Source organism: Ammodytes marinus, assembly GCF_949987685.1.
Source record: "Ammodytes marinus genome assembly, chromosome: 14".
In the NCBI taxonomy this organism is placed as follows: domain Eukaryota; kingdom Metazoa; phylum Chordata; class Actinopteri; order Uranoscopiformes; family Ammodytidae; genus Ammodytes; species Ammodytes marinus.
Window position 1 is genome coordinate 19,803,529 of NC_137218.1, and position 25,591 is coordinate 19,829,119.

A 25,591-nucleotide genomic window follows, 5' to 3' on the forward strand; every position below is an offset into this window, starting at 1 on the left:
CAATTTACAGATCCAGCTAGCCTGCCTGGGTTTCCAGCTCCATTTATTTATCTGTAGTGTTTCAGCAAGGGTTGCGTTTGCAGTGAGGAGAAAAAGAGAAAATAAAAATAAAATCGCTTAAACTGAGGATGCTTTCCACATCTTAGTAAGGGGAAGGACACTAGTCAATATTTGGCCCGAAGGTTATTTAATTTGGACAAGGAGTTTTGATTCATACATTAAAAATTCCAATTACCCTGTCAAGAGTTGAGCGAGCCCAGAGGAGGCTGTTTTTTAATCATATCAAACTCTTTAAACTGACTTTAACATGGACAGAATCACACAATTCTGCCCCGGGGAAGGTGATATCCTTTAATTTGACCTAAAGAGTAAACATGTTAAAAATCCATGTTTAACTAGAGTCAATAAATACTGATCACTCTTTTCCTTTTGAGTTCCTTCTCTCGTTTCTCTTTATTATATCCCATTGCATAAGCATTTTAGGAGGCTTTCACACAATAAGGAGGCAATATACAGTACACCTTTTTCCAATTCAATATATCAAAGTTGTGCTCCACACATAAATAATAATATACATATCTGGTTCTGAATCACATTCATATCAATCCGTTATCGAAAGAAAAATGTCATTTTACCCCTAAATTATTCACGGGAAAAAACGGCTCAATTCTAACATTAGTATGCTACTCATGTTCGCCCATATTGACGAGTGGGTGCTATTTCCCTTTTCATCTGTCAAATATGGCACTGGTCAAGTATGAATCTAGCATATGTCTGATCTGCAGGTGGTCACAGCTGGACCTCCTGTCTTACCATTTCCTGAGTCTTATTTCACCAAGAGATCCCAAGCCGCTGTCATATATTTCCCCATTCGTTTTTTGATCAGTGAACGGAATGATGTCTGGCACGGCAAACAAAGTATGTGTAAAGTCCCTTAAATAAAGCATGAAATTGACGGGGTGCCTGTCTAAGTGAGGCGCCCTCAGACAGGTGCAGCTGCTCACCTCACAGACTGCACGCCTCCCACATTTGGACGACCGTTAAAGCGCTCTCCCCCTTACTCTGAGTCAACACTTTTAATGCGGGAAAATGATTTTTTTTCCCATTATAAGAACTTTGTTTTTCAAATCTGCCTACAAAAAGGGCTGCTTATTTTTTCAGCTTCTCCACGGTGGAATTTGCATACATTGGAGCCACGGAATACGCAGGAACTTTTCCCATTTTAGACCTTTGGTCATGGTAGTGTTCAAGTATGGGACAAGAAAGGAGTAAGCAATTTACTTCACCATATGTCAGCTTTCAAATGCCTCTTGAGAAATCCGGACACGTAATGTATTTATAACCCTTGCAGATTATTTGGTGACTTGACTTGTATATTGATGAGTGTTTGTGTACACGCGTGTGCAAGTTTGTGTGTGTGTGTGTGTGTTTGTGTTTGTCTTTGTGCGCGCTTGTCTGTATGTGCACAACAGAAAAATCGTCTGCAACACTGATATTTTAAGAAAGGTTTAACTCACCAGGGAACTGGTAGCTGTAGCTGGGCGCAAATCCAGTGTATCCGCGGCCATACGTTGCCACAATATTAGGGTAACCTTTGAAAGAAAAGGGAAGAGATTAAAAAGAGATGAAAAGCAGAGACACACACACACACACACACGCACGCGCACACACACACACACACACACACACAAACATTGGGACACTTATATATCCACTTTGAGAGGGAAACAAATCTTGAAAGGCTGGGTTTAAAACTGCTCGGGATCAAAGTGCTCTCCAATCCTAATGTTACTTAATACCCTTAAACGTAAAAGTACAATAATCCACTTTTATATGAGACTGAAATAGTTTGGGATTAAGAATCGCATTTAAGAACAATATATTTTCCTTGGGTGCATTACGGGTAACCCCTAGCTTGCTTTGTTTGAAAGTAAAACTGCAATAAGCATGAAGTGATTTACTTTATATGCTGCAAGCCTATTAAAGGGGTGGCACGTATTTATAGCTCATAATGCTGATGGTACATTGTCAACTGGGTAACGTTCGCCGCGTGTGCAATTTGACTACAAGAACTGTCCTCAATCAACTGTCAGCTGTCACAATAGCATTAACCTCTCATCTTGATCATCTTGTGTTGCTCAATATTTTTTTAAATAACCTACAAGAATAATGGGCACAATTATATATATTTATATATATATATATATATATATATATATATATATATATATATATATATATATATATAAAAAAAAAAATCAGGCCTGGATTGTGAAAAGATTCCAAGAGAAGCAGAACTGTAGATTTCAAATGTGAGTATAACAATCTCGCTTTAAGATAAGCAAGACACCCCCAAAGGATAAACTGTTTCATTATATTTTCACACATTTAAGGCAACTCAAGAGGAGCCTCAGAGACGCCAATATACGGTGTTGTGTGTGTGTGTGTGTGTGTGTTTGTGTTGAAAAAAAAGAACAGGGTGCCCAAACTCCTTAAAGCATTGATAACCTACTACTACTTAGCCGTACAGATTAAGTTCCCCCTTTCTTTTTAAGTTCTGTAATAACACTTGGCGATGGCGTCTGTTTATGATGGGTGTGTCACAGAGGTTCATGTGTTAATATGGCTGGCTGCAGTTTGTTAAGAAGATACTGTACGGAGGGAGGGAGGTGATAACTGATCCTCAATTGCACCTCCATCATAGCATTCATTTTTGCACATCATGAATCAGTTTCACATGAATTCTTGAAATGTCTACATTTTCAACTTATGTTTGAATTGTTTGCTTCATCTCATTATTTGTTTATATATGTATCATCTTTTTTTTCTGTTAGTCCATTGCTTATGATTGACAATAAGGTCAACCTATACAATAAGTGTACATTAATTAACTGTTAGTTCCTGCTTAATTAGCATTAGCTAAACCTTTTTAACTGAAGATAACTGTACTAGTTTATGCCTAGTTAATGCTTAATAAGCATTCAATAAGCAGTAACTGATGAAGCATTATAGTTAACTTAGCATACCGAATGCTAACTAAGCGTTAACTAACCACTACTTACTAAGCATTAACTATTAACATCCTTAACTAAGCATTAACTAACAGGTAATTAATATACCCTTATTGTAAAGTGTTACCGAAAATATATACTTGTTTACTTGCGGCCTTTTCAGAGGGTCAATACATTGTAAGTAAACCAATACTAGAAACCTAGGCTACGTCAGTCATGGTTACATCTTCTAACTATCTTGTAGCAAATTTGACAACAACTAGTCACGTGTAAACCAAAATCAAAGTCCGTGCGAGAGTGCAGACTCGTTCAGAAGTTTCACTGTCCCTGGGGTGGATGGGAGAGTTGCACTGCGGACCAAAGAGCGCCCGGTGTCACTAGACAAATCTAAGAGCAGCAGATGCATTGTTCATCTGCCGTCATGATTCTTATTACGACGACAGACCCCGCCAGTTAATTAGTGGGACACTTTTCAGACGCAAGCAGCTGTGGGCAACATATTGAGGAACGGGGTGAGAGAGAGAGCACGCAGCAAGGAAAGTGGCTTACAGACGAGACAAGGAAATTTGAGAAAAGTGGGGGAGCGGAGGGGGCCTGTGTGAGAGTCAGTAACAATTTGAGCCCCATCAAAGGTAATATAAACATAATTAACCCCCTAATTATGGTATATGTCTGTCTTTATCTGTTCTCCTGGAGCTACTATCACCTTCGACCATAAGTCTGTGCGGAATTACCTAATTCAGAGGAAGTCCTTAAGGCCAGGAATGAATCAAGAGGAGCCAGCCTTGATAACTCTCTCTTTCTTTGTGCGTAAAAGCTACACCTCTTTTAGAGCTTTTTGTGTCCTCAGTTCTCCTTACATATTTTCTAGCCTGTTAAATTGGTTGCAGTCAGACTACCATCTGAATGTCTAGATCGTAACTCTCCGGGGCTGGAGATTCCTTCAGACAACGGCACAGACTAAAAGAGCATACAGTAAATTGAACAATATGTGATATTTCTTAAAGCCCCCGTAAAACCAAATCTAAAAAAATCCTTTAAACTATGTGATGTGTGTAGTGAGTTGCATGATAGTAGGCATCTGAAAATAGTTAGGCATATTTATCAATCCAAATGAAAGCTATTGTTATTTAAATGTTATACATTTGACATAAATTCTGTTTAGATAATGAAGGCTATGCTCTGTTTTTTTATGACACAATAAGTATTTGAACCAATCACAGCAGTTCTCTGCTCGAACACTATATAAAAACAATGCCTCTTGCCATGGAGGCCGTTTGATACGCACACACCCACACAGTCCTGTCAAATGGTCTCGAGATTAAAACAGCTGTTTTTTAAACTAAGTTTTATATTGTTCATGAAAATTTATTTCCAATCAGATTTTTGTAAACGCTTATTGAGACACCCAACTTTGATATCATATATTGATTTTTTTACTAGTTTGAACCAGGCTTCCAGAGGCTTGAACTACTGAAGTAAACTGTACAATTCAAATAAAGCATCAAATTTCCAGATATATGCACCTGTAGGCATGTGTAAGCACGCATATTTGTTTGTTTGTGTGTGTATGTGTGTGTGAGCATGTGCGTAAGTGTATGTAGGCTATGTGTGCGTCTGTGTGGGTGTAAGCATGTGTGTAGAATAGATGCTCTGTTCTGTATGCCTCAGAGGCTGTGCCAGCTGGAATCAGAAAAGGTTGACCTTGGTCATAAATATCTAATCAGTGTTTGCTGTCCATGAAAAAGTTCAATTTATTCCTGACCCAATGGGAAAATGCCTCTCTCCCAGACCCTTTCCCCCGCTCTCTCTCGCAGACAAAAAGAAATGCGACTCAGAGAGGCGGTGAGCGCGCAGAGCCTTAACCTGCTATGGATGAAGTGGGACGGAGGCTACGCCAGAAAAAAAATAAAAATAAAAATCCTCATCAGTTGTTGATGAAAAGTCATCACCAGGAAGCTACAGATGGATAGCTTTCACAAAACCCCCTCATTGTTTGTTTGGTCTGAAAAGCCCCGTGTGATATGATACAATGATAAGCTATCACGGACCGCAAAATATGGGGATATTATGTCTTTGATACTGTCTTACTGTCAAACACAACAAATGCCAAGCTAAAATTGCTGGCTTAGATACCGCAGCACCTTCACACTCCCTTATTTCGACTTTTCCTTGAAATGGCAAAACCATTTTCCCTAAGTTTGATGTAGTGCAATATAATGGCTTTACACATTACTATATGAGGAATTGGCCACCGGATGTGTCTAAGGAGAGAGCTATTGAGAGGAATATGAAAGAGGAAGGGGAAGTGGATAAAGATGCATGCTAAGTTAAGCTCCTTCAGTAGCTCATGAAATTCTTAGTGTGTGCAATATCTACACATATTGCAGGAGAGTGGGAGGAAAGAGGAAAGAAAAAGAAAGGAAAAAGAAAGAGAGAGCCCGTCGTCTTTCCAAGCATTTTACTAAATGAAGCCTGCCATTGTGTCTGGCCTGGTGGCAGCCTCTTAGTGCTCTTATTTGCCTTATTAATATGCAAGCTAATGTACCTATTTTATGGCTCAACAGTTCTGATTCACTTTAAAATCAATTATCCGTCTGGTACACCCATAGCTCGCCCGGGCTCAAATGTGTATTAATTTCAGCAAACATACATCGGGCACAACACAATAAAGATAAATGCCTCGATTAGAGGCAGTAAACAAAGGAGCTAGGGACGGCTTTAATGAGATTTGGCACAAAAGGAGCTTACACTTTCTTAAATAATGAGCCTTGGGTCCCTGTTTTTTTCTTTTATTTCCAAATGCAAATTATATAAAGGAATGTTTCGCTGTCCTTGTTCCAATTTCATTTAGATAAGAATGTCTCCAAACAAGTTGGCTGTTAATATTCTCACATGAGCACATCACTGCCTCTCTGCCCGCCGTCTCCCAACGGAGAGAGAGGGAGCGCAGTCCTATCCACACACACACACACACACACACACACACACACACACACACACACACACACACACACACACACACACACACACACACACACACACACACACACACACACACACACACACACACACGCACACATTAGTCTGTAATAAGTTGGGAAAAGTTCACTGTGCTTGTTAAAGTCTCGTAACAGATGAGTTGCGACCAAGCGACTTGGACAGAGCCGACAGAAGCACTGACCACAAACAAAGGGCATAATCAGTCTCATGAGCAAGGTCAGCCATAGAATAGCCCTGACACTTTATGTAAATGTTTTAGAGATAGATGGACGGATAAATAGATTGAAAGATAATTAGTTTACTGCCCTTTAATTTTCCTTGTTCAAAAAAGGAAATGAATAGGTTAAAAATGCTGCTTCATGTCCATGTTTTACTGGAAATATGCAAAACAAGCCGCGGCTAAATTTGTCTGGCTATCGACTTTCAGAGGTGCTTTGAAACATTACATTATACCTGGCACAGATAAAAATGCATGACTGTGGCTCTGCCTGCACCTGCTACAAGGGTTGGGGGGGGGACTTGCAAGGCAAAACTAGTCTCTTACAATCAGCTGCATGTCTGCTTTCCTTTTGAAGGAAAAAATAAATCTTTCATGCGAGGGCAAATCCATTCGGGTTGGGTCACACATACAAATTATATGCATAGTAAATGTGAACAGCCGGCAAGAGAGACAGACGGTTAAACAGACAGACAGTCAGACAGACAGATGTATAGATAGATAGATTAAGAGATAGAGGGAGAGAGAGAGAGAGAGTGGGTGGGTAGAGAGGCAGAAAGGGGAGGGAGAGAGTGCAATAGTGTTAAATAAAAAAGGCCACAGGCATGGGCTGGATGGTAATGAAGAGGGGTGGGCTAGCAGCTGAGGTCCCTGTAGATGAGATCTCTCGCTGACATGTGTGTCCCCTTCATTACCCATTAAGGGGGGCACAGTGATGAATCCTTAATATGACATTACACCAATTTTCCTCTTCATTTAGCCTGATAATGTGCTGGTCTGCTCCTATATGCCCGGGGGCCGCCTGTACCAGACTCACACCAGAAATAGACCACAGTGGCCACTGGTGGCACACCTTGACGCAGCCTAATTAGGGGCAGCGCCCACCTAATGGGGCTACCTAGACAAGAGTTTCCATAAGATGAGTTTTTTAGGATGGTAGAATTTGATGGCTGTACGCGCTGCACGTCTGACACTTCCTTTTTTCCCCTCCTCCCCCATAAAAACCTTATAGGCCTACCTTTAATGTTTTTATTTTCGCAACCTGGTAAAACCTGTTCATTTGATTTGATTTTAAGGTCACCTATTATGCAAAAACATGTTTTTACAAGGAACACTGGCCCTCTGTTTTTCTGTACCTCCACCGTTCTAAAAACCTGTGTATTAGCATTTATGCGCGTGTGTTCTTGTGCATGTGGATGTGTGTACAACTCACTCAGCATGCCCATTCCCAGCATGAAGGCATCCATGGTGTAGGGCAGACCCCGGGCTCGCCCCCGTGTGCCCGGTGGGAACATCACCTCCTTGGGCTGGGCCTTCTTACATTCTACCTATGGAGACAGACACAAAGAGCACACGTACACACACACACACACACATACACACACACACACACACACACACACACACACACACACACACACACACACACACACACACACACACACACACACACACACACACACACACACAGACACACACAAAGACAAACCATTAGACTGTGTTGGTACACGACCAGACAGATCTGACAGGGCTGTCTCGGCTCTTTACGGTGGTTTTCTATTTGACTTGCACAGCGCTAGATGTTTTCCATGGAGAAAAACAGCACTGAGTCAATCCCAGCACCTCACATTGGAGAGGGGAGGGTCTCGGAGGAAAACTTACAATCATGCTCCTCCGGCATTAAAGCAAAGGTTGTTGCTCCAGTGAGCATGTGCCCGGTGCCTGAGGGAAATACAAGCTTAATTCTTTCCCGGAGTTTGTGAGACATCAAGGTAGAGAGAAGCCCTGTTCTGCAATGACATTATTACCACAGTGTCTTTGTGAAAGGCACTTCTTTGTTTAATCCAAAATGCACAGTAATCTAAAAAGCAATAATCTCTCACTCTCTTTCTCTCTCTCTCTTCAAAACCTTTATTTGTTCACAACAGTCTTACGAGGGCAGTGTGTTTAAAATCTGAAGCTTGTCAGAAATTGAATGTATAATTTTTTTTGTCTATGCTTCAATGTGTGTGCATTGTGTGTATCTGTGTGTGTCAGTCTGCCGGGCTGAAGTCCCCGGTGTCCCTCAGTCCAATTCCACCTGCGGCACTCGTGTCTCTCTCCCCTGCCTTTCCTTTCTTTCCTCCTCTCACTCCACTTCGCACATATACGGGGTTTGTTCAATTCCCATCTTGCCGAGAGACTGACATCTCGTCCTCCTACATAACACATATCAAATGAGGGATGTGACAGGGGCAGACGAGGAGAAGGAGGAGAGATGAGAGGGCCTATTTACCACATATCTGTCCCCCTATCCCCATGAATTATAGAGAGGCACGATCGGCCCCGACAAAGGGGTGGCATCGGCCCTCTGTGTGTGTCTGTTGGGGTGATTCTTTTGCTAGGGTTGAGCCTGTGTTGTTCACCATGCTGCACAATCTATTTGCTCCACTGCCTGCTTGGCATCGGCCTGTCCATCTGTTTGTCTGTTTGCCTCCTGGCTCTCTCGCCTGCCTCTTCCCCATACTGCCTCCACTTAAGCGGGGCTTTCTCGGCTGCTGCGATTCACATGTCATCCCGGCCTGCTGCACAAGACAGGCTATATACTGCACACCACTGCTGTGTACACTACACCTCAACCCAAGGTAGAGCACAGTTGTCCATACAAATAGGCATGCAACTCCGGCGGTACACACATTACTATTCACAAACTAACGCATACAAAAGTTTCACACATGCACAGGGGGTCGATACTTGAGATGCACAGGGCGATTCATTTCCAAAACGTTTAGAAGGAAGTTTTAATTTCGACTAGTTGACAAGACTATAAGCGGAAAAAACTAAACTATGAGGTTCAAACGTTTAAGGAGCCCTTCAGCCTCAACATTATTCTAGACAGTTACCAAGCTGTTGATGCAAATGCAGTTGTAATGTGCCGTTTATGGTTAAGACAGTTGAGCAACTGTAACTCTTTTACTAACGTACACTTTTACACACACATGTGCACTCTGGCACATTTAAAGTTCAAGTGCATGTGCTACTTACTCACGTGCTGGGCATTAATTACTAACACACTTATCATATTTCTGGTGCCGACCTGTGAAGTAGCGGCCGTTTAAACGTATAACCGACTACTCATGTGTGCATCCCTAGTAGACACTGTGCTGTGGTAAGTTTCCAAAGAGAAGTAAAACATCAGGTCTGTACGAAAGGTGCTGCGTTACATGAACAGTGTAACACACTCTCTACATCCAGCAGAGAGCTAGAAAATGTAAAGAGGGAACACTAATGAAAAAAGGTTCCTATCACAGGGGGGAAAGATGCTGCGTTGCACAGCTTTGATTTGTTGCTGTTAGCAGCCTTTTCATTTGAAGCAGAGCGACTAAAGTACACAGTTCCCTCAGCCACTTTGTAGCTGTCACAGCTACTCTGCCTTCGTTCGCTTTGACTGCAAACGCTTTGACATTGTGCTGAAGAGAGCACAGACGCGTCAGGGAATGACCCCCCAACGTGGAAGTAGGAACTGGGTGGGACAAATAGCTTGGGTTAGAAATCTCAGTACACTGCTGGGATTTCCTCATGTTCACATAGCTGTGTGAGAAATACAGTTCCTCTGCCCACAGCGTAGACATGGCACTGTCTGATCAGTGTCTTCCTCACCCAGCGAGTATAGGACACTCTGGTTAGCCTGCTGGGAGTAAGAGAGAGTCGGGTGTGTGAGTCATGCCTACATGCTCTCACACACAGGTCTTTGATATTCAGAGAGAGGGCTCTTTGTCATGGATTTAAAAACCCCAGCCAGGAGCCAGGAATGGGTGGTGGTGTTGTGTGAGTGTGTGGGTGTTCACCTGCTTCAAACACACACAGGAGTGTGTGAGGGAGGCAGGCAGAGAGCTTTTCAAGAGTGAACTAAAGTCCAAGAGAAGAGAACAGAGAGCAAGGGAAGACAATTCCGAGCTGCGACAATAAAGCACCGCGAAAGGTTAAGCAGTGGTGAATTCAGAGATTCAAATTCGGCCATGTGGAAAGTTTTACAGACTCGACCTTTACGCCACATGGACTGAAGGAAAGCACTGAATTTCCAAGCTCTCATTTTAACTGCGAGTATTCTGTTTGAATAATGGCTCCGTGTAACTCTTCTAGTTAAAAGGCAGCATAATATTGAGTTTAGAAAGGTGACTTGATCCACCTTTTAGGCATCCTAAATGGAGGCATTTGAGCACCATTTTGCCATGTTGAGAAAATGGAACACACCTATAACCTGCCTCGTACTAACTGCAGGAAAAAGTTATGCGGTTTTGTGTCAAAAGAGCATTCGGGGGAGACCTGTAAGACTGAGTGTTTAAGATAATTCCTGCAACACTGTTAACATCCTATGGTTGTTTTTTAAAGACATTTTTTTTGGCATACAGCCTGTGTACTTTAAACCTATCTTATATAATATACAATATATTCTGCCGCACTGAAGTTAATAGCTTATTTTTTGAGATTTGTGTCACTGTTACCCAAGATAAGGTCAGGAAGGGAGGAAAACATAAATTCAAGAGAGTAGAACATTTATACTTATATCTTTTCAAACTGATCTATTTAGTACATTATTTGAAATACCGCTTGGACGGCTAAATTACAACAACTCCTCGGATATCTTACTGTGTTGGTTTTAGCGATCTGAGCAATCGTTCAGGCTCCAGCGTGCTACATGCAACTGTTTTCTTGAAGTGTGCCTTGGCTCTGGTCCAGGCTACCTGCAGCCCAGTTTGTCAGGAGTAGAACATAATCCTAAAAAGCACCAACAGGAAATGACCCCATAACACTGTGTGCAATAAGGACGACAGATGTTGACACAGTAGCCAGGGGATGCTCATGCTGGCTGGTTACTCATGCTTCTTGATGTATTCATTTATTGGGTTTGTTCATTTCACAGCCCAGTGTCAACATTGTTAAATGAAAAAAATAAATAGCAATTTGATCCTCCAAAAGATGGAATGACAAATTGGCCTTCTGCTTCAATCTAATTTGCAGCCCCTGTCCCTGGTTAGCTTGTAAATTCAATAAATAGGCGATCAATTCCATATCACCTCCATCATCACAACTATGAAATATTTCACTGTCAGTTTATTTTGCTCTGTGACTGCCTTGTTGTGGTTATGAAATCAGGATTTTTTTTACTTTTTGGGGTTTGTTATTCTTTCAGAAACGTCTCCGTCTTCCAATAACCAAACTCCATATTGAATTTCAGAGGTAGACCTATATATGGTAACATGCACTAGCAGGAGCTCACAAGCAATACTTAAGCATTGCATGAATACAGCCTGGTACTGAGTAAAGCAAACAACTGTCTTTTCATGTACAAACCCTGTGATACAGAGTGATGAAATGCTCCAGTTATGACCTTTTCATTACATCTCCTATACATATTAACCTTGAAGGTAAAACAGGAAGGTGTGGGCGGGATGGACTGACAATAGCTGTCCTTCAGGGACAAGTATTGTAGCTGTGGTGTATGTAATAGTGTGTGTGTGTGTGTGTGTGTGTGTGTGTGTGTGTGTGTGTGTGTGTGTGTGTGTGTGTGTGTGTGTGTAGAGGGGGAGGTGTAAAGCTACTATTAGCGTCCCTACTGAATGGGTTCCATCAGCAGAATGGCATATTGAAGAAAGGAAACAGTGTGAAACAGGGCTCTGAATGCACAATATCAGACATGGTGACGCGGGGTTGCTCACTTAGGAAAAAGGCCTTTCAAAACCATTTAACAATTGGTTTATTTAAAAGAACAGAATGAAACATAACCAATGTCAAACAAAATTTGTAATAAAGCTAAACTATTTAGCAGTATTTCATGTAAAAAGGTCTATTCGAAGAGAATCTATTGTACAAGTTCAAAAAGCAGGAGGCATCTGCTAGCAGGATTGACAGGGCCATGTGTAGGCATTCAGTACTCAGCCAGCCATATTTTTGGGTGAAAATATAAGTGTTTGCACTTCACTGACTACTGATGAGTAAACATAAAAAAATATTCCTATAGACAATTCTTCATACTTCTCATCATCTCTTCCAAAAACTCACAATATAGTTATTCCTATAAATCCCTAATGACCAGGAGACCATACCCACAAGTTTCCTCTTCAGGGCCGCTTTGAGAAACTTTGAGAAAAAAAGTGGGCAACAAACAAATAGTGGGGTCTGAAGACTGCATTTCGAGGTAGCTCAGTTTATCAGCAATGTAATGCAAAGTGAGCCACAGTAGTGCAAACAATCATTCTTGTGTATTGGATTGCCTTGACTATTTCAGACAATATCATTAACTCGCTGCAATGAAAACAAGGCATTAAAAGTTATTTATTGTTGTATTTTTCCAAAAAATAGCATGTCTTAGTGGCCTCTTATTTCTCACACAATTAGGACCCACCTTTAGAGCTAAAATGCTTTGAGAATTACTTAAGATTAAGTTAAAGTCCTAAAGCTATGACTGACAGGACCCAGAACCTCTGTTCTCCATAATAGGTCCAACTTCCAACATTTTAAGCTTCCGTATTTGGAACAAAATAGATTTTGGTTGAGTGTTACTTTAAGATGTCTGTGACCCAAACACCCAAACTGTACCTCATGCATTTTATAGATAGCGTATTCAGAGCAGATCTTCACTTTCTAACCACACGCATAAATGGTCAAGAAAAAACTGTGACAACTGAGTAATGGTAAACGTATTATAATGACAAGAAGCTTTGGATAAAGCAAAACGATGCCTTCAATGGCCAGCAATCTCACAGGAGCCATTGTGTCTGATGATATCTCTGCCTGGTTATGTAAAAAGCTGAGGAATATATGAGGTCATTTAAGGAACCAGGGGGCTCCCCTGTGGTGCCAAAACTGTTTCTTTAACATGTTTCTATATTCCCCAGACGAGATTGTCCCCCATATACACCAAGAGACACATTCAAAAGTAATGTCATGATCATCAGGTTGACGTTAAATGGCTCCTATCACTTCCTCAATCAGCAGGTCTGAACATCATGAAGCCTTTATATGGAATGTCCTGGAGTGCAGAGTGCCAAGTGGAGTTTTCACTTCCTTCATCCCTCAAAGCTTTCCTTCTTCAATGGAGGGTAAACATCCAATTACTTACAGTCCAGAACTTGTAAGGCAGCGCTCCGTGAGGGACCCAAACTCTGCCGAAGGGGTGGTCCCTACTTTCTTATTAGGCACTTGGATGTTCAAACACTGTTAAAAGACTTCCACTCTTTAAAAAAATATATATTTTCAAAAGATATTTTAAACAACCCGGAGACTTTTTCGCTGCAGAAATATCCTTTTAAAACATAGACGGCTTGTTAAGTCTACGGCTAAAAGCAAGTGTGTCCAGGGGTGATTTATACATTATCAGACCAAGGCGAAAGCACGCACATATGTGCACACACAAACCCGCACGCACGGCCACACACACACACACACACACACACACACACACACACACACACACACAATGTGTTCAATGTTCATCGGGAACGCAATTTATCGGTTTGCAGGTTTGATACACAACAGCAGGATTGGTACAGTTGGCACACACCAACTTAGAATGTGGGTCAAAAATGTATAATGAATGAAGTTTTCTTAGCTGATCACAGACTACCCACTGTTGATAGCTTACAGGCTTAAAGCTACTGATATCATGAGCCTTTATTACGGCTAAATGTTCCTCACAGTGGTCATGTTAAACCAAAGGCACTGCTTCTGGAAGACATTTATCTTATACTGTTCTGTACCATCTGAAAAATAATGCCAGTAAATGCCTCTCGTGAAAAACACATTTGGCTCTTTTACCAAATTAGGTTTGACCTGTTCAAATAACTGAATTCCCTTGTGCATTAAAGAGTAATGTCCTTCAGTTTATTCACCTGGCTTGCCCTCTTAACTCGAGATGCCAACATGGTCTTTTTCTTATAAGGTGCCAGTATACATTTGGAGTCTGATTATCTTTTATAATATCCTACCTTTTTACTACAACATCTTACTGCCTTCAAAGCAGATCTCTAAGAGCATTAACAGACCAACATACGTATATTGGTTTTATACTCATAGTTACACTGTATTAGGGAGTAGAGTTAAGAAAGATGAAAGAAAAAGGGATTTCATCTGGCTGCTAAAATAAAAACACTAAATGGTGTATAAACACAAATGCTGCATCTACGATAATGTATGGTTTACATTACATGATGCTATTTCGTTTAAATCAATACAATGGGAAGATTACATCTGCATCAATACATTAAGGCAGATGTTTAAGTGCCCACCTGTTGTCCCTTTGTTTCCTCAGTGACTGAGACAGTCAGAGCTTATTCTTCTCAGCGCAGTAATTGGTCGATCAAGTCAGAGAGATACAGTGAGAAAATTGACGACTAACAGAAAATTCCCTCCCTCCTGTTGTGATCATTCGCCGCTGTTGAATATTAAAAAATGACACATTAAAGAACATTACCTTGAAGCACTCGACTAAAGCCGGAGTGAGTCCATTTTAATGGCACACTGCTCGCTCATCAGAGCCCATACTTGATAGGTATTATTATGAATTAGCTGCGCCTGCATAACGGCATGGTGGGGAGTGATAGAGAGACTCCTGTCTGAGAAAATGGGGATTCAAGAGCTTCCCTTAGCTGAATTAAGGGGGCTGTCCTTCTACAGTATGATATAGACATTCATATATGAGGAAACCAGGGGGTGTAATAAACCGTCAAGCCATCTCCTTGTGCTTATTGATTTTTTTCCCCGAAAAAATATTTACCGGTTTTAATACTGCTACGGCTAAAAGATGTTCTTACAATCATATGGAGTCCTGGACAGTATAATCCATACTTCTATGACATCCTCGATAGTGTGCTACTAAAGCAGGCTAGTCTCCAGAGGGCGAGGGGGGGCATGTAGAAGTCAGAGCAGCTACTAGTGGGGGCAGGGTTGAGAGTTTCTTGCTAAGCAGCACCCTGTTTTTAATTATATATGAGGGAGGAACTCACAGTGACAGAGAGGAAGTGCCCCTGAGATTGAGGCCTGGGTGGCACACACATGAACACAGGGGTGATCTGACCAAGTCACTAAAAGGTCCAGTCACTCACATATCTGAGTGGGCACTGACCCACACTCCACTGCCACGGCCCTTGAGACATCTGGGGGGCGGAAAGGGAAAGGAGAAGGTGGGGGTGCCCTGTACAGCCACACAACCCTCCCAAGTGGGGTGGAATTTCTGTCCGCCATCAATTATTCAAGACCCCGTCTTAGATAACACTCGCGGGGAGGATGGATGAGGTCTATTTCTGTATAGTACTTCATAAAGGGAAGAAGACAGGGAGGCATTTTTTATTTTGTGTGCCGGTGCTTCAGACTCACTGTGGATAACCAGTGCTCTCGTCTGTGGGAGTACTAAGGTAAAGCCTGAAGTGTCTTTGAAAAATGCTCTTAACACACTCTTCCACACTTTCTTTTTTCTATCTCTCTTTGCCGAGATTCCAAGATGTCAGCACTTTGTAGGAGATATGAGGGACACACTTATTTCCTTGCATCGTAGGAAATGTAATATACAGTAGGTGTTTCCAAGAGGGACCCATATAAAAGGTGGCAAAAGCCTCAGAAAACTGACCCTTGCCCTGTCCTTTCACGCTATGCCACCTCAACAATCTTTTTTTGTTATGGTTTTCTGGGACTCCTAGATGGGTGATGTGTTTCTCTTAAGTTTCATTTTCTTTTATGAGTAAGTACACAGTTAGTAGGAATACTGATTTTATTTTGCCATAAACCCAACGGTTGATGCATTTTCTGGTTAAAGCCATGAGAAACATCAGAAAAGTGCAAGGAAACTTCCAGGCTTATTATTTAACATTTTAAATAGCCCTTCAATAGCAAGGGCTTTGCTAAACATTGATAAAAATTATAGTAACTGCCATGACTGTGAAACATCAGCAGGTCAGTGTGTGTACAACGACTGTTAGAAGATAAGTCAAGGCGGCTTTTGTGAATCTAGCAAGATACAACAGCAGAGGCGAATAAACAGAACCTAGTATTATTTCACTTATTTCTATAAATTCCTTTCTATACAATCTCCCTCTGATAATAATAATGATTGCGTTCGCAATGCATGATTGGGAGGTACAATTCTAACCTATGCACAAAGAGAATATATTTGAAGGCCAGTGGTGTTATTATGTTACAAAATGTGCTAAGGTAAAGTGCTTATTTTGAGAAAAGTAGAAACAGCAGGGTAGCCTTAAGAACATTTGCTGCTGGGGATTGTGTGAAGGTTTGGAGCTATACTTATGGTAAGTACTTTATACATGCTCCAATAATGTAGAAAAAAATTGTTTGGGACAAGACATCTCCTCCTCTGTTTATTATTAAGTTATATTTTCTGGTGGAATGGAACTGCCAGAGATTCCCCTGGCTCTTTTTTTTTAGTTTGTGCAACAGTGATAATGGGACAATGGTTTTACTTGAGCAAATGTTTTTTAGCATCTGGACAATCTACGGTGGACGGACACATATTAACGCTGAATCTGTACATGTGTGTGTGTATGTGCTCTTTTCTCCAATAAAATCAGTTTGATAAAGGCATGCTCTGGAAGCCTGTTTCATGTTTAAAGTGCTACGTGGTACAAAGCACAGGCTTTAGCACCTTTCATCAATACAACAAGAACGAGTTGAGCCTTTGTTGTAAGTTTCCATTGAGGCCGAAAACCAACTGCCAACAATTATTAGCAATGTTTGATCTTTTTGTTTGTTTTATTTGGCCATTTGTTGATTACTGACAAAACAATTTGAGTGACTGCTTTATTTTGTGTTATTACTTTGTAAAAAAAACCCAAATAGTTTACGTGTTTTTTTTCTTTATCACTGATTCAAACGCCATATTTAATTGTTTGTGTGCTGTGAAAACAGCCAGAGAAAATGAATACAACAAATGATTTTATAAACTTAGACTGTTGACTTCTTTATTGACAACATTAACACGGCCAACTATTTATTAAGCAAATGCAAATTCCAAATGAGCAATTCTGTTTACAATCCAATTATTATCCAATTAGAACTTCTTACGAATAGGCTGTGAACGTGAACATAAACAAGGCTCATTTCTCTGCATTGTGAAAGTAGGAGAGTGTCACAGAATGTTTATTTTTATTTTTTAGAAAGGTGCTCGAGAGATGAGGATTTTTCGGAAACATGTCTTATTTACTATTTTTGCGATGTAACCCACTGTTCAGGGTAGGTTAGGCCGGTAAAGATAGGTTATAAAATAGTTTTGGCAAAACAGGAATTGAAAAAACGTTCAGCAATTGTTTTGCATCGTTTGCATAAATAGATGCTTTGGCGTGTGCATTAGTGCTTCATGTTGATGTGTGATACTGGTGTGTTCACAGAGCGCTTTGCCTGCATGTCTAAAGGACCAGAGACATATTGACTCTGACAGAATACAGTACGCATACAGTTATTTCTGTCACACTCTTTTTCACTTTCCCCCTGTTTTGGTTTGCGGTACTGGAGCATGGACCATGATGCATTGCAGAGACACAGAGGGATGTATACCGGGGTCACATGTGACCTGGGCTAGTCCCTGGTTGAACATGGTTCTACTACACTGGTCCTGTCAGTCAGACAGCCAGCCAGCAAGTCACTTTTTCCTGGAGAAAGGCTTGTGGTGGAGGGAGGGAGGGAGGGGTGGAGTGAAGACGCACACTGAGAAGAGAGGGAGGGAGCCCGGCAGTAAGACAAGTATTCCCTGCAGTCAATCACAATCCACAGAAGCGCTCAAATGATGCAGGGTCCCTCAAGAGGCCTTCAGGGGTGGCAGTGGGTGAAGGAGGGACCCTAATGTCACACTGGCTACATTGACGTCGCTTCCTGTCGATTATCATAAGTGACGCGACGGCTTAGGAAAAACGTCCAGTGCACTCTGTAGGGTGCTCCGGGAATGAGCGTGTTACTGGTGTAAATAAAAACCAGCGTCACTGGGCCTCTGCGGAAGGTGTTAATCCCTAACTAATGAACTCTGCCTCTGCCAGTAGCTTTTCCTGTTGCATCCCCGGACAGCTCCACCACCTGCGTGTGTGTGTGTGTGTGTGTGTGTGTGTGTGTGTGTGTGTGTGTGTGTGTGTGTGTTGTGTGTGTGTGTGTGTGTGTGTGATGGGGGGATTCAGAGAGAGGGACAGGCTCCACTCTCCCGTCCCTCAGCCTGACAGGCAGAACTCAGCCACACAATTTCACGGTGTGTGGGCAGTACACACACCACTGCTTTCCCCATCCCTGAGACCCACAGAGTGTGTGTGTGTGTGTGTGTGTGTGTGTGTGTGTGTATGTGTGTGTGTTCTAGCCCATGCATATGAACATGAACACACAGACACACACACACTCCTGGCCGCTATTAATACTGGGGGGGAAAAGTAGAAATCAAATATTAATCCTTCAACGCCCACCTGGAATTGAAAATAAAATTAAATAAAAATGAGTGGACTTACCATTTTGTTATTGATTTCATGAAAATGAATTTCACAGACTTTCTCTACGATGTCTTCACTCTCAAATGTTATGAAACCGAATCCTATGCAGAGAGAAAAACAGAGAAAGGGGGGGGGGGGGGGTCAGGGAGAGAGAGAGAGAGAGGGAGAGAGGGAGAACGAGTTAGTGGAGAGCCTTAACAAAACTCTCTGAAACTAAAAGAAAATGCACCACGAGATGGAATATTATTAGTAGACCAGATCCAGAACGAGTACATCTGTGGAGATTGGCTTGGGCATGGAGGGAGAACAAGTGAACAAGACAGACATTGTCCTCTTTAAATCAGGAATATGATGAAATCTGCCACATTATTAAGGGCACTCGAGGACCTCTTCTTACAAAGACAAGATGGAAAAGAGAAAAAAAAAACAGCACAAAGCTCCTTTAATGAGATTCAGGGAGCTGGGGCCCCAGCATCTGAATTTCATTAAATTGCATTTTGTGTTCTTTATTTTTATTTTATTGAAATCTGACTGTGTAACAAGCCGCTCGTTTTTATGTTAATGCGAGGGCCTCTGCATGAATGCGTCGTTGACAGTGGGATTTTCATGCCATATTTATAGGATAAAAGCTTAACCTCCTCCCTTTTAACACAAAGACAAGAGAGACAAGATGGTTTCAGACTTTTTCGAACACAAGTAGATTGCAATGCTGCTCTCCCCTCCCGTGTTTTGACGGCAAAGCACAATAACAATCTGGCTTCTATATAGCCAGGGTTGAAAAGGAAAACTGATATTCTATTACTTTCTGCAACTGCACAAAAAGAGAAACATTTAGTGAATGAAGCAGCAAGTGGCAACTGAAAAGGAGATGAGTTTCTTTTCAGAAACAGCAAACAGCAGACGATGAAGTAAAATCACCTCAGATTGAACCTAAACCAGCTGTCACCGCGCAGACAACACGTCATCTGACTAACACACACACACACACACACACACACACACACACACACACACACACACACACACACACACACACACACACACACACACACACACACACACACACACACACACACACACACACACACACACACACACACACACACACACACACACACACACACACACACACACACACTCCACAGTCAGTCGGCGCCGGCAATGTATTATCAGGGAATGTCAGGTTATATGGTAAAAACAGTCACCTACCGAACGGGGAAAAAGGGACTGATACACTAATGGGACACAACCGTTCAAATATTACTTGTTGATAGAGCCGAAAATAAACGGCAAATATATAGTCCTGTTCATACAAGTCAAGACAAATCCCCGTGCTCAGGCATCAGCTCACAGTCATCATCCCCTTCACGGGACAAATCTCAAGGTCACAGACAGGAGGGGAAAGCTGTTAATAGCCGAGTATGCCGCACATGTGCACACGTTCACATACCAGCACATTTCTGCATCCCAAGGTTTTTCCAAAACAAAACAGATTGTGGACTGCTGTTTATATACCAAGGGGCTACAATTATTGCTTCATCATTCTCATCATCAATTTTTGAATGAACCAATCAATTGTATTTTCTATAAAATGCTAGAACATTGCGAAAAAAAAAGAAGCTCAACAACAGGCTTGATAACAATGATATAAAACTGCGAAAAGCAAATAATATGTGACGTTACTGTACGGAAGGTGAAACACAACACTCATTCTAGGTGTTTTGGTTTAAAAGGTCAGATAACAGGCTCATTTTCAGGTTAAACACATTTAATTTGTGTTTGTTTTCAGTGAAGTGTCCAAATAAACCTTTATATTTCTCACAGTGCCATTACTGAATCTCCTCTTTTCAGCCTCTGTCTGAAAAGCACCATTTCCGAGCCTGTCTCTTTAATTTCTGACTTCCAAAAAAGCCCAGTCTGCTCTGATTGGTCCTGAATTTAACTGCTGGTTTTAATCTAAATGCTGGTTAGATTCAGTGGTATCCGGGGGTTGTGCTTATCACAGGTGGGTGTATTTTATGTAGATAAGGTGGGCATGGCTGAGAGAACACAGGTTTGCAGAAAGGTGGACGTAGAGAAAATGAGAGAGGGTTTTTTTTCTCATACTTATTGAGTCTCTAGTCATACCTGGGACCCATATTAATGTTAAGAAAAACATGAAAACGTTTATTTTGCACAATAGGTGATCTTTACATGATTGTTAAAGCGATTACTCATCTTTCAAAATAAACAGCTATAATTTTTCTGCTGATTATAGAATTACTTCAACTGCTATTTAGTTTATGCTGAAATCGTGTTTCCCTCAATATCTGTGGCTGTGTTTGTCCATTGCTGGCTATGTCGCAAATCAATGAACAGGACTGCTTTATGGCAGTATTGGATTCCAAGGATTCTTTTTAATCAATGTGATAAAATACCTTTATTTGTCAGGTCATAATGACTGTTTCCATAGCACGACAATCGTTAAATATGTTGTTTGAATTGCTGGGAAAGCCAATTCCCATAGTTTATGAATCATATGTTAGCCATGTTATTCATATCATTCTAAAATCCCAATATAAAAACCCCTGCTGTATGCATATTGGTAAATATTTAGCTGCTTAAGCGTCTTCAAGTTCACAGCCATGCAGAAGTGGCACAATGAGGTGTACTACTATACTACATAAGTCTCCTAAGCAGCTTATTGTATCAATTCATCAGATGATCATCCAGACAAATACTTTCACATTTCTTTGTTAGGGAGCGTCTGCTTAGCAGCCAACTTATCACCAAATACTGGCGTTTATAGTTCTGTCATAAAAGTCTTTATCTCTCACTTTATCTCTCATTGTTCCTTTTTCTGCTCCTCCTCCATATATAACAAAAGAGTTTTCCTCAAGCAAGCCGCTGACACGAGGGCTAGAACAAATCAAAACGGCCTCGGCAAAAAAGAGAAAGGCTCGGACACCCTAATGTGTGAGCTGATTAAACATGGACAACATCTAATCTGATGACATCGTAGGAGACAGAATATCAATTTCGAACTGAGACATCTCAACACTGAGTTGTGGCGACACACACATGTGCAGCAAGGTGTGTGTATGTGTGTGTGTGTGTGTGTGTGTGTGTGTGTGTGTATGTGCGTGTGTGTGTGGGGAGACTGGTGATGACGACAGGCAGAATAAGGGGGGAAAGGGGAGGGGGGATGCTCTCCTGCTCACCCCACCTTCATGCCAACGACAGGAGCACTTTTGACAACCAACAAATCAACCGCCAGCAGTAATTTGTCACGGAGAGGAGTGTGTAGGTAGAAGGAGTGGAGTCTGGGGGGGAGGGAGGGGGGGGGGGAACGAGGGAGGAAAGGGAAAGAAAGGAGAGATGGTGGAGATGAAGGGTGGGTGGTTGGATGGAGACAGAAAAAAGTGACAAGGAAAGAGGTTAACACACATGCCCACCCCCCCTTTCGCCACACTCCTTCCCCGGCTTGCTACTGGCAGCTCCTCCATCAACTGACAGGACATTTTCTCACCGCACCATTATGTCCACTGTGGGTCAGGGCCAAAGCCACACCACACCACACCACACCACACCACACCAAATCACATCGCCCTACCACCAGATAAACCACCAGCTGCGCCTATCCACCCGTGACTGGATTTGTTTAAACGAACAAAAACTAAGGTTTTTGCAATGGCGTGAACCGCAATTGAAACATGTCAGCTACAGAAAAAAAAACCCACACAGAACACACGTCACAATTTCTTTTCCTCAGCACAGGCTATCTTGGGACAGTTCTCGGAGGAGTGTCTGAACACATTCGACCCAGCCATTGCTGTGCAGTTTTTTTTTTTTTGCTCTACTATCCCCATTTTACAGACCTTTACGGATAATTACAGGACACCAAATAGCACCAACATTTCTCCTTCCGCGGCTAGCTTGTCAGCAGAGAGCAGTGATTGTCCTCTTGTATTGCGGCCCGTTCTCTTCCTACCTACCACACACACACACACACACACACACACACACACACACACACACACACACACACACACACACACACACACACACACACACACACACACACACACACACACACACACACACACACACACACACACACACACACACACACACACACACACACACACACACACACACACACACACACACACACACACACACACACACCATGGCAGGAGGCTGACCTCCACAAGACTATTACAGACTTGTCAACGCTGACAGACACAAGGAGAGAGGTGTCAACGGCACTCACAATGAAGAACCTTTTTCCAACGGCTTAAACAATACCCCTGTAAATGGAAACACATGGATGTCTGGGTATATAGGACAGCCGATAATAGGTGTTGTGTGGTAGTGTGGCTATACTGGCTGAGGCCCTCTTTGGCTGAACTCGCTCACACTTATTAGCGGGAAAACTGCGCTTGGCCTCATCTCATCTCGCTCCACACCCTCAGCAGGGAGCCTACTTTTCACAGCCTTTCACCAGAATCATCATCAAACTCGCTATTTATTTCACACTCAGTCCAGGTTTCTTCTCCACCACCCCCCCCGACCCCCATACCTGAGAAAAAAAATATATTATGCCAGAAAAGTTGAAGCAGCGGAGTTGACATGGGTTGTAAAAGTTGCGTTGCAGCTTTAACTTAGCGGCATTCTCTCACGTGCTAACCAACAATGTAAAGTCTATTGAAACGGGTTCCATTGCACTTTCCCATATTGTCACTCCCTGGGCATCGACTAAAGTATTTCTGATTCTGAATGTGATACTCAAAACAACACAGATATTCATTTATTTTCTAAATTTCAAATAGCCAAATTCAAACACATACGTTTAAACCAGAGTTGTATGTTGGTAACTTGTCTTATCTTTAGAGCTGTTTATTTGAAAATGAATATGAGGAAGTAGAAGCTGCTGTAGGAGGAGGCTTATTGTTACCTTCAGCTTATTGTTGTGAGAACATGAGACTGTGAGGCAGAGTTAAGGACGCTGCAACTCCCTGACGGCTGCAGCTAAATATACCACCATGAGCTTATGTGAGCGAATGTAAAGCCTATATGTATTATCAGACATAGTGCATAAACCTGGTATGCATTACTCACACCTTTCTGGGGCAATGGTATAAGCACTAAAAAGAAAAGGCGTTTTTCCATACTGACACTGGCTGGATCTCACCATTTGGCTACATTTTACACATAAACACATGCTTGCTCACACACTTGCATATTACAGGCCCCAACCACTCAAAAAAAAAATTCCAAACATTGTTACTTAAGCAAAAAAAATGCATTACATAAACAAATTTGTTTTATTGTAACTCTAATTTGGGACGGTAAAACTGTTCAGTATTATTTGGTTGCTGCAGTTTCTTAAATAGCCAATAACCCATTAATGTGAATATTAATGACTTTATACAGTAGTGCTCCAGATTAAAACAGCATCTAATTAGAGGAGCCTGTTCTGACTACCAGTCCAGTCAACACAGAGTGAGTAGGTGGGGCACAAGGAGAAAGTGTCAGCCATGTCCCTACGGGCATTGCACACATGCACAGACACAGTATACACAGGCATGTCCACATAAACACACATACACAAGCACATACCTGTACAAGTTCACTTAGCTGCTAAGTCATAAGAGCATCCTACCTGCACCTATAACTGCTCACTCTAATAATTCCCTTCTCCTGCCCAAATCATGCATAATCAAACCTTCTCCTGTCCAATCAAGAGTATAATTGTACAGAGGGCTCTCCTGCACTGCCTGTCTGCCTGTCTGTCTGTCTGTCTGTCTGTCTGTCTGTCTGTCTGTCTGTCTGTCTGTCTGTCTGTCTGTCTGTCTGTCTGTCTGTCTGTCTGTCTGTCTGTCTGTCTGTCTGTCTGTCTTACTGTGTGCCCCCAGTCTCTAAGCACCCTAGCTTCTTGTAATGCAGTAAAGCAGGCAGAGGCAGTCCGAACACCCAAGGCACAGTTAGAGGCCTTTGATCAGGATTTCCTTCTGCTATTACCAGAGACCCAGAGCCCTGGCCGTTAATCTCCTGTTTAATGCAGTTAACGCCATGAACTCTCTAACCTCACAGGGGCAAATGTAGCAGGGAAAAAGAGAAGGCAACATCTTCACATGCTGCTGCTTTCTTCATTTAAGGACCGTCTGAAAACCACTGACAAATCTCTGGTGCATTAGAAAAATTCCTCTTTAATTGTAAACTAAATTGGCTGTGTGAGCACTACATTGAAGAATCAGGATTGAGACTTTAAAGAGTATAGGGATCCGGTTGAAGTTAAAAGCAAAACAAAGTTGGAAAATGGGTGATATTTGATTCAAAGTCAGTTTGTGAAAAATGGTGTAATAATCGACCCTCTTAGGGAGCAAGAAGTCAAGTTAATTGTTGGGCAGAAAGACAGTAATGGAACAAAATGAGAAAGAAGGAAAAGCAAGGGAGGGAAGCTCTCTCCTGAGCCCACAGCCAGTGTGAACAAATATATTTATTTAATCATGTAAGTCTCTGGATTAACCCAAACAACACACATATTATGTATAGTTTTTTGTTTATGGAATAATTTGTCCTGGTAACCATAGTCGTGGATGGGCAAATGCTGTAATAATGTGAAAAAGAACACTCTTGGCGAGACTGCTCCTATCATGGTGATTTTAACTGCTATAGTATGATGTACCATGGTTCATATTAAACCAGAGATAAGAGCTGAGGTAGCTAATGTTAGCGCTGACTGCGCTGCACAGTGACAGAGACCCAATAGTGTTGTTTATGCTTAGATTTCCATTTGTCACTATTTATGTCAAAACTAAGACTTTAGCCTTATATGTGGTGCTGTTGGAATGGTATTCTCTGGTAAAGCCCATGATTTAGACTGTTAAATAAGCTTTATTACAGTTTTCTACTCCAATTCACAT

General features: G+C 41.8%; 1 protein-coding gene across 1 annotated transcript in view; it reads right to left on the reverse strand.

Moving 5' to 3' along the window:
- LOC307260937 (RNA-binding protein Musashi homolog 2) overlaps positions 1 to 25,591 on the reverse strand; it is a 249,681-nt gene that overhangs the window by 46,034 nt on the left and 178,056 nt on the right. Inside the window, exons 8-10 of the mRNA XM_080041331.1 lie at positions 18,702 to 18,784; positions 7,445 to 7,559; positions 1,518 to 1,592 (exon numbers count right to left, since the gene is read on the reverse strand). Coding sequence (XP_079897457.1) covers positions 1,518 to 1,592; positions 7,445 to 7,559; positions 18,702 to 18,784 — 273 coding nt within the window. The remainder of the gene's footprint in view (positions 1 to 1,517; positions 1,593 to 7,444; positions 7,560 to 18,701; positions 18,785 to 25,591) is intronic.